The 10467-nt window shown below is 35.4% G+C and overlaps 1 protein-coding gene across 2 annotated transcripts; it reads left to right on the top strand.

The window, feature by feature from the left end:
* The first annotated feature begins 5405 nt into the window (after positions 1-5405).
* LOC103503819 (protein WVD2-like 5) lies at positions 5406-10216 on the top strand. 2 transcript variants are annotated; one of them, XR_540888.3, is made up of 10 exons: positions 5406-5776; positions 6854-7127; positions 7224-7466; positions 7622-7653; positions 7851-7922; positions 8071-8170; positions 8292-8363; positions 8438-8548; positions 9148-9822; positions 10062-10216. XR_540888.3 is itself a non-coding variant. In XM_008468182.3 (9 exons), exons 2-9 carry the CDS (start codon positions 6864-6866, stop codon positions 9760-9762), a joined length of 1509 nt encoding a protein of 502 aa, XP_008466404.2. In that variant the 5' UTR covers positions 5411-5776; positions 6854-6863; the 3' UTR covers positions 9763-10010. The 2 variants fall into 2 exon arrangements, 1 of the variants encoding a protein (XP_008466404.2); XM_008468182.3 differs by lacking the exon at positions 10062-10216 and having other exon boundaries at positions 5411-5776; positions 9148-10010.
* The last annotated feature ends 251 nt before the right edge of the window (positions 10217-10467 follow it).

Here is a 10467-nt window from a genome sequence, read left to right as displayed (position 1 = left end):
TAAATATGTTGCAGCTGAGAAGATCGTCGTCTCAAATATGTTACAACCAAGAAGATCATCGTCTCAAATATGTTGCAGCTGAGAAGATTATCGTTCTTAAATATGTTGTAGCAGAGAAGATCATCGTCTCAAATATATTACAACCGAGAAGATCGTCGTCTCAAATACGTTGCAGCCAAAAAGGTCGTCGTCTCATATATGTTGCAGCCGAGGATGTCGTCGTCTCAAATATATTATCGTCGAGAAGGTCGTCCCCTAAAATATGTTGCAGCTCAGAAGATTGCCGTTCTTAAATATGTTGAAGCAGAGAAGATCATCGTCTCAAATATGTTACAACCGAGAAGATCGTCGTCTCAAATATGTTGCAGCCAAAAAGATTTTTGTCTCAAGTATATTGTAGCCGAGAAAGTCGTCGTCTCATATATATTGCAGCCGAGGATGTCGTCGTCTCAAATATGTTGCTGTCGAGAAGGTCGTCCCTTCAAATATGTTGCAGCTGGGAGGATCTTCACCATCATCATCATCTTCAATGTGTTGCAACAGAGAGGATCATCATCTTCATCTTCAATGTGTTGTAGCGGAGGAAATCATCAACTTCATCTTCTCACAAATGTTGCAGCCGAGAAAATCATCATCTTCATCTTCTCACATATGTTGCAGCCGAGAGGATCATCATCTTCATCTTCTCATATATGTTGCAGCCGAGAGGATCATCATCATCATTTTCATCTTCTCACATATGTTGCAGTCGAGAGGATCATTATCTCATTTTCATCTTCTCACATATGTTGTAGCCGAGAGGATCTTCACCATCATTTTCATCTTCTCACATATGTTGCAACTGAGAGGATCTTCATCAGCATGTTCATCTTCTCACATATGTTGCAGCTGAGAGGATCTTCATCATCATCTTCATCTCACATATATTGCAGTCGAGAGGATCTTCATCATCATCTTCATCTCACATATGTTGCAGCCGAGAGGATCTTCATCATCATCTTCATCTCACATATGTTGCAGCCGAGAGGATCTTCATCATCATCTTCATCTCACATATGTTGCAGCCGAGAGGATCTTCATCATCATCTTCATCTCACATATGTTGCAGCCGAGAGGATTTTCATCATCATCTTCATCTCACATATGTTGCAGCCGAGAGGATCTTCATCATCATCTTCATCTCACATATGTTGCAGTCGAGAGAATCTTCATCATCATCTTCATCTCACAAATGTTGCAGTCGAGAGGATCTTCATCATCATCTTCATCTCACAAATGTTGCAGCCGAGAGGATCTTCATCATCATCTTCATCTCACAAATGTTGCAGCCGAGAGGATCTTCATCATCATCTTCATCTCACAAATGTTGCAGCCGAGAGGATCTTCATCATCATCTTCATATCACAAATGTTGCAGCCGAGAGGATCTTCATCATCATCTTCATCTCACATATGTTGCAGCCGAGAGGATCTTCATCATCATCTTCATCTCACATATGTTGCCGAGAGGATCTTCATCATCATCTTCATCTTCAAAGCAGTGCAGCGAAACCATCATCATCTTCATCTTCAAGGCAGCGCAGCGAAATCATCATCAACTCCATCTTCAATGCGGCACACTCGATAAATCATCATCGTCTATAGAACAATCATCGTCGTCTCCATGCGGTGTAGTCGATAGAACAATCGTCGTCGTCTCCATGCGGTGTAGTCGATAGAACAATCGTCGTCGTCTCCATGCGGTGTAGTCGATAGAACAATCGTCGTCGTCTCCATGCGGTGTAGTCGATAGAACAATCGTCGTCGTCTCCATGCGGTGTAGTCGATAGAACAATCGTCGTCGTCTCCATGCGGTGTAGTCGATAGAACAATCGTCGTCGTCTCCATGCGGTGTAGTCGATAGAACAATCGTCGTCGTCTCCATGCGGTGTAGTCGATAGAACAATCGTCGTCGTCTCCATGCGGTGTAGTCGATAGAACAATCCTCGTCGTCTCCATGCGGTGTAGTCGATAGAACAATCATCGTCGTCTCCATGCGGTGTAGTCGATAGAAAAATCATCGTCGTCTCCATGCAGTGTAGTCGATAGAAAAATCATCGTCGTCTCCATGCAGTGTAGTCGATAGAACAATCATCATCGTCTCCATGCGGTGTAGTCGATAGAACAATCATCCTCAAATTTGTTCAAGCGGCAATCCATCCTCAAATTTGTTCAAGCGGCATCTCGATCCTCAAATTTGTTCAAGCACATCATCTACACACTTCACTCGTATGAAAAAAGAATTTGTGGAAAAAAAAAGGTTTAGCTTCACTCCTATGAAAAAGAAGGGTAAGTAAGTAAAAAAAAAAATTGTTAAAAAACATTGGGGTAAAAAAAAAATTGCAAAAGAAAAAGTTTGGAAAAATGGGGACAAAATGGTTGACTTTTCTTTTTAACAAAATTGTAGAAAAAAAAAAAGAAAGAAAGAAAAAGATAATAAAAAAAAATTGAAAAAATTGAAAAAAAAATGAAAAAAAAAGAACAAGAAAAAGATAATAAAAAAAAAAGGGAAAGAAAAATGGAAAAAGATAAACGGTAATAAAAGAAAAGGAAAACGATAAAAAAAGAAAAAAAAAAAAAAGAACTACATCTGCCGCATAAAAAAAAAAAGAGAGAGAAAAAAAAAAACAAGAAAAGAAAAAAAAAGTTTTAAAAAGAAAGTAACTAAAAAAAACTTGAAAAAAAAATGTTAGAACAAAACGATTTAAAAAAAAAGAGAAAAGAAAACTTTTTCTAAAAAAAAACAAAAACAAAAAAAAAACAAAAAAAAGTTAAAAAAAAAAAGGACAGGAAGAAAAAAAAATGAATATGAAATAAAAGTAAACAAAGAAAAACAAAACTAAACTAAAAGGAGTAAAAATGTAAAAAAAAAAAAAAACATATATGTATATTGAAAAAAAAAAAAAGATGAAAACGTGAAAAAAAAAAAGGGGAAAAAGTAATTGAAAAAAAAAAGAAGTAAGAAAAAAAAAACAAAAAATGAAAAAGAAAAAAAAATATATATATATATATAGAAAAGGAAAGAAAAGAAATAGAAGGAAAAAAAAAGAAATAAGAAAAGAAAAAAAAAAGAAAAGGAAAAGAAAAGAAATCTCTCCAAAATTAAAAAAAAAAAGGGTGTTTTTTCTCTCTTCTCTGTCTCCTTTTTCTTCTTCATCTGTGCTCTTTCTTACCAATTGAATGAAAAAAAAAATCTGTTTTTTTTTTCATCTATCACCTCTTCTTCCAAATCATGAAAAAAAAAAAAAGAAGCACATCGGATTTTTTTTTCTCTCCCAAATAAAGAAAAAGAATTGGAGGATCAAACACATATGCGATGAAAAAAGTTAGAGAAGATGAATTGGTGTGAATTTTGTTTGCAAGCTTCTTCCCTATTTATAAAGGATGGAAGGTAGCAAATCAAATCTTTTCTCAGCAAACTAAATAAAAATCTTCTTAACAAATAGTTAGATTAGGTGAGATTATAGGAGAGAATTCCTAACCTCCTCTATTCTTTTCCTTTATTAAATAAAAAAAAAAAAAAAAACTCCTCTATTGTTTTTTTTAAAGATTAATTAAGAAAAAAAAATGACATTATGTTTTTTTTAAAAGCGTTAAAAAAATTAAAAAAATTTCAAGTCTTATCCCTCCCATATCCTCTTCATAATTAAACCTTAAAAAAAAAAAAAAAAAAAAAACCTCAAATCTTGGAAAAAAAAAATCCCCCGATTTTCTTTTCTCATCTATTAAAAAAAAATGTTTAAATTTTATCCCAAATCATAAATGGATTTGAAATGAAGTAAAAAAAAATGGCAAACTTTTCAAATTTTATCCCAATTCGCTAAAAATTCAAATTAAGAGAATATGCAAAAAAAAAAAAAAAAAAAAAAAAAACTTTGACTTAAATTCATATTTTGATGAATTGGCAATATTCCAATTTTATAAATGTTAAGTCTCAATTCTTCCATTAAATTCATTGGTAAAAAAGAAAAAGTTCAATTTCATTCAAGTTTTGGCTATATTCCAAAATAAATAAATAAATTGTGAATTAAAATCAAAATTCACTACAAACTTGATATTGGGCTGTATCAAAACTTCATTTTTAATCAAACTTATGTCCAAACGCATAGTTTGATTAATTCGACATATTAACTGGAGCAAAAGTCAAGAACAAGATCACTTGTATTTTTTGTTTCAGCTTATCATTTTCGAGATTCATCCACCCATACACGTGTACAAATCTCGAAAAGGGGGCATTTGTTGAACAGGAAATTTTGACCAATTAAATCACGCCACATCATCACAGCAAAATTGAGATAATTATAATTTGATTGGATTTAGGTAGTCAAGTTTTCTCATACCCAACCTAGTTCAAGGTCCTAAAAAAAATTGGGCCAAAGAAATAATGGACCCGAGCTTGCGCAAATAAGTGGGTCGAGTTCGAGCCCACCAAGCAAATGGATCCAAGCCCAAACCGATCGAGCAAATTGGTCCGAGCCTAAGCCTGTCAAGAAAACAGGTCCAAGTTCAAGCCCAACAAGCAGATGGGTCCAAGCCCAAACCCAACAAGCAGATGGGCCCAGGCTTAAGCCCGCCCAACAAGCAAATGGGCCCAGGCCTAAGCCCGCCCAACAAGCAAATGGGCCCAAGCCCACCTAAAGCCCATCGAGATTCTCTATAAATAGAGACCTTCTCATTCATCTTGAGGGGACCTTGGATGGAAGAGAAGAATCGAAGCTCTGAAGAATTGAAGACAAAAACTTCTGAAGACTCTCAAGACGTGCAAGTTATCATCAACCTCAAAATCAACCTTCTGAAAGATCGAAGACTTGGAAGATCAAACTTTCCTTGAATTCCAGAAGATTGAAGCTTGAATTGACTTGTAGTTACAACTTCTTGAAGATTGAAGATCACGAAGTTTTAAATTTTACTTTTTGTATCCGAGAGAAAGAATCAAAGGAGTAAATATTAGAGATTGTATCCGCAATACATAAATCAATACAAAGTTCGATTCCACGAATTAAATTTCTCCTGAAATCTCGTGTGAACAACCATGTTTGAAAATAAAATTATCGAAAAAGTCAACTACTAAACTTTGAAAAATTTAACATCTTAGTTTAGAAATAAATTATCCAAAAAAAAAAAAGAAAGAAAGAAAGAGAGAGAGAGAGAGAGAGAGAGAGAGACATAAATTCAGTTTTGGGATGATTGGATGAGGGAGAAGGAGTGGGCTGGGCCCGTCAGTTAATTAACCGTGTCAACATTTTTTTTTTACCTCCCCGGTAAAATCGTCCAACCGTAAATATCTTCTTTCCTCTTCTTTTAACCGTAAATATATATATATATATATATATATATAAATATAATATAATAAATTAAGAAATAAGAAAAATAAAATAAATAAATTTTGTGTTTTTATATTTTTTCCATTAAAATTCTGTGTCTTCTTCATCTTCTCTTTTCTCTTTCTTCTTTGATAGAAAGCGGACTTGACCTGGAAATGGATTTGAATGCTACTGTTCTCTCCACTCCCCGCTTCTAAGATTTCCATTTCCCTCTCATTTTTCTCTTTCAATTCCTTCTCCAATTCCTTCTCCCATTCTTCAAATCTCTAGATCTTGTTTCGGATCCTTGGATCTCTCTTCCCCCATTATCTCCTTTCTCTTTTCCTCCAGATCTCTTCTATCTCACCAACTCCATTCCAACCCTACGCGCTTCTGTCTTTCATGAGGTTCTGATCGTTTTGCGCGGTTCTCGAGGTCAGTGAATGAAGTGTGTGTTGGTGTTATCGGTGTTTTTTTCTTCTTCTTCTTCTTCTTCTTCTTCTTTGTTTTATAGCTTGTTGTGGTGGAGGAAGAGTAGGAAGAGATGAAATGGGTGATGTTAGTGATGAATCTAATCGTTTTTCTGTTATTGTGTTTGTGAGAGGAAAGATAAGTGTATGTTTCTTCTGGTTTTGTTTCTTTTTACTTCAGTTGAGTGGAAAGGTAGATGTCTTTTTGTGTGTATGTGCGTGTGGGTTTAGTTTGAGAGACGCATGCTTATTGTGCGAATAGATCGAGTTGGAATAATGTTTTTTTCGTTTGATATATGTGTTTGAATCTGGATAATGAAAATGAGAATGGTGGAATTTTGATTTTGGTAATTTTTGCTGCCTCAATCTGCAAATCGGAGGTGTGTGTGGTAATGATATATGATATGATGCTTGGATTTCTTGATTTCGGTTGGTTGTTTGGTGATGGAATTTCTGTAATGTGATTGATTGATGAGTGAGTGTGGCTAATTAATATATGTATTTATATTTATTTATATATTTTCGGTTTATGGTTGAATGACGGAGTCGTCGGGAGGTTGTTTAAATCATTGCCTTGCCTATGCCTTTGTTCTCGGTTTCTTTGGGAAGAAATGGTTGACGGTTTTCAAACCATCCTCTACCACGTGTCCTAGTTCTAGAAATGTGGTTTTCTTTAAATTATTTTGGAACTAACTTGCTGTTTAAAATCTTTTTATTCGGACTTGCTTTTCGGTTGTCTATGAATCGTGAAGGTCTGTGAAATGGATGAATGATTCTCTCTGTTCGTCTTTCAATTGATAATATCTGTAAGTTTAATGTAAATGTATGGCATCGACCTGAGGACTGGTAAAAATTTTGCTATTAAGAATTCTCGTATGTGTCGTAAGACTGTTAATTACGACGTAATGCTAATTTATTGTATGTTGAATGTATTAGAAAAATGATTTCCTGGGTCGTAATAGTTTTGGTTGAAATCTTTTGCAATTCTACTTGATTAAATTTGATGTCTTGTAATGCTTGTTTCTTTTTTGATTTGTTGTAGTTTACACCAAATGATGGAATCGGAAATCCTTGTACCTGCTGATGGGCTCAAACTGACCCTTCAAAATGGGTTTCATGAGCATGTTTCTGCCGCAGAGGAAATTGTTCCTAAAGCGATTGTGAGTGAGGACATAGACAAAGACACAGGGTCTCCAATGCAGCAAGAAAATATCGAAGATGATATCAGTGGCAGTACAACTAATGAATCGACCACAAGGGAACTCACAGAGGGATTGAATTTTCCAGAAGAAAGCGATATATCAATCCTTCCTAAGGCATGTTACCTTGTTTAATCTGTTTCTTTAGAGGAAGTAGTTTATCTTTTTTTACTCTAACAGGTACAATTTCTTCTTCGATTGCATTCTTTTCAGGAAGGAGAGGAAAAGAGTGTCGATCCTCCCAAGAAAGTGAAACCAGAGAAGGCCCAAATCAAGAGCAAGAATGAAAAGTCATCAAGCCTTAAACACGTTTCTTCGACTGGGGTGAAGAAGAATAAAGATGGAAAAGAGGCAGAACATCTTTTAAATGGTTCAGGTACAGGTGTATCGCATTCACACCCAAAACAGCCTAGTAAGAGTAGATCATTCAATGAGAGGCAAGCTCAAGTGCCAAAGGTAATGGTTTCTGGACATTGCCATTTGTATACAACTTCTTCATGACCTCAAATCGTTGACTCGTCTATGGCTTCGAATTCTCACCCATGCAGTTTACTATTTCTTATTCTGTTTGATGATCCCCTTCTCATATTCTTTTTATCTGTTTCAAGCAGCAAACTGAGAAGTCTGATGGGGAAGGCTCCAAGTATGTTCTCCCTGCTTTTATGATTTAATCGACTCTTCTTGGTTGATTTAAATGTTTATTTAGTTTTATATCTAATTTAATATCTATTTTTGCGTAAACAATGAATGGAGAGAACTTTAACTTTCCACCAAGCCATTGAAAGTGTAAAGATCAATTAATGCTCCATGGATCACTAAGTTGTGACTCATTTTTTGCAGGGAGAATACGAGCCTGAAACCTTTGAAGAAAGGTCAACCTAGTAAATCAGAAGGAGAGTCGGAATCTTCTATGTATCCTACGTTTCTTACCCTACCCTACTATAACATTGATTTTCCTGAAAATAAATTAAAAAATATAGCGCTATTTATACATTGCTTCACGTTATTTTGTTTCTTGTTGTTTGTTGGATACAAGAGTTTATCCTTGAACTGTTAATAGAAGTCCCAGAGCAGGAGATGAAAAACCAAATAGGGTTGGGAGACTTCCTAACTATGGTTTTAGTTTTAGATGCAATGAGCGTGCTGAGAAAAGAAAAGAGGTTTGTTTTTTGATACATTTGCGTGCACTTTCTTTTGTAATTTTTTAGTGCTACTCTTCTTCAACGATTTCTGTGTTAAATTTTTATCATCATCATTAATTCTATGTATAATGTGGGGCAGTTCTATTCGAAACTTGAGGAAAAGATACAAGCTAAGGAAGTAGAAAAGAACACTTTACAGGCAAAGTCCAAGGTATCACGGTCTCTATTTTCACTTTAATTTGTTCAACATTTGATTCATATTATGAGAAAGTCGCTTTGTTACAGGAAACTCAAGAGGCTGAGATTAAAATGCTTAGAAAGAGTTTGAACTTTAAAGCTACTCCCATGCCGAGCTTTTATCAGGAACCACCACCTCCCAAAGTAGAATTGAAAAAGGTAACAACATTTGAAAAGGAGATTTAAGTTTGGAATTCATTAATAATCGGTTTCAAAATTTGATTGGTTCTCTCACGAACTTGTGGAGACAATTTCTTGTATTTTTGCTGCTCAGTCTGGATTATAATTATGATGGCTCAAGAAGACACTCTGGGTAAATTTACCGCTGTCCTTTTATAAAATATCCACTATGATGTGTGGACCCTGTTCGTCTTTTGCATTCTAGCTGTCAATCATCTGCATATCATGTGAATAGGGCTCTTAGCTTGACAGTTTTTCTTTAATATATATATACACATGTGAGGGTTCAAACCAGCTTCCGTACTCTTTGATTTATCTTACGTGACAACTCTTCTGACCCTACAACATTTAGGTGTTAAAAAAAAACCGTAGGTAGGTAGGTAGGTGGCTACTATATATTAAACTCATGACCTCATAATCTTTTATCAAGGTTATGTCTTCCTATTTACCACTAGACCATGTTGGTTTAGATTGAAAGTTTTAGATTACGTCATTTTAGTTAGTTTTGTCGCATGCGAGGATTTTGATCCAAAGTAGATCTAAAGTTGGCTAATGGAAACAACTAATTGTTGATGTAGATACCACCTACAAGAGCCAAGTCTCCCAAGCTTGGCCGAAAGAAGAGCTCAACCCCAGCAGACTCTTCAAGTAATGATGGCGGTGATGTGCGATCAGCTCGCTTAAGTCTCGACGAGAATGTGGCTCTGAATAACAATTCTAAGGGGGTTTATCCTGTCCGTTCAGACAAGCCAAAACGAAGGTCTCTTCCTAATCTGCCTTCTGAGAAAATTACAATACCTGGGGTCATAACAAACGCGGGTGGGAAAACTTCAGCAACCAAGGTGAAAAATGTGGAGAAGGAGAAGGAGAAGGAAAAGCCTACTTCAGCAGCATCAACCACTACAAATGGAAAGAAAGAAGAAAAACGAACATCATCTGAGGCGGCGGCAGCAACAACAACATCAACAAAGAAGTCTGCCAGTTTAAGATCGACAAACGAAGAGAAAACTGCTCCATCGATCGCATCAAACGAAGTCGTGAATATCAGCCGGGAAGAGGAGAATGGAGTTGAACCTAGCAAAACAGAGAACCAGAACCATACAGACGACGAACTGGAGAACGAAGAACAAGATCAGCAACAGAACTCAGAGGAAGAAGGCACAGTCCAATCATCCAACATCATCATCGTTTGAAGCACTGTCGTGCGAGATTGGATGATGCCATTTTGGGAAAAAGAAAAACAGAAGAAAATGGTATGAAATGATGAGATATGATATGATGATGAGACGTGAGTTATTTTGACATTTTAAGAAGTGAAGTGAAGTGAAGTGAAGTGGAGTGATGAAGTGAAGAGATGATGATATATTTTGTGATTGTTATGTATTATTATTATCATTAAAATTAATATTATTATGTGTTTTTGTGTTCATAAAGCATCAAATTTGATTAGTTATTTGTGACTCTGACTTTGTGTGCCTTCCAACTTTCACAGTTGCTGGTTGTGCGTCACTGAAGAAGGGATTTGCCATTTTGTTGTATGTATAACTCTCTCGTCACTCTTTCCTCCTTCCTTTTCTTTTTTGATGATCATCTAATTTATGTTCCCTCCCCCTTTTTCCTTTATAATATTACTTCCCATTTCTCAGAGCTCTTTTACCAAATATATATATATATATATATATATATATATATCTGTGATATCCTCCTTTTTCTTTACAACTTTGTACTTCCTTCTAATGGGAATTTCTCTACATGGGCTTTCCTATTTCTCTCAACCTTTTTTATTCTCATGTTTGCATGATGGAATTCTAGTCATTCCAATAAATTAATTTTTGCTTATATTTCAATTTACTTCATAATTCCTTTTTTTTTTCTTTGGAGTTATGTAACTTCTTTGG

The sequence above is a fragment of the Cucumis melo genome, chromosome 4 (assembly GCF_025177605.1).
Source record: "Cucumis melo cultivar AY chromosome 4, USDA_Cmelo_AY_1.0, whole genome shotgun sequence".
In the NCBI taxonomy this organism is placed as follows: Eukaryota; Viridiplantae; Streptophyta; class Magnoliopsida; order Cucurbitales; family Cucurbitaceae; genus Cucumis; species Cucumis melo.
This window is presented reverse-complemented; position numbering and strand designations above follow the sequence as displayed.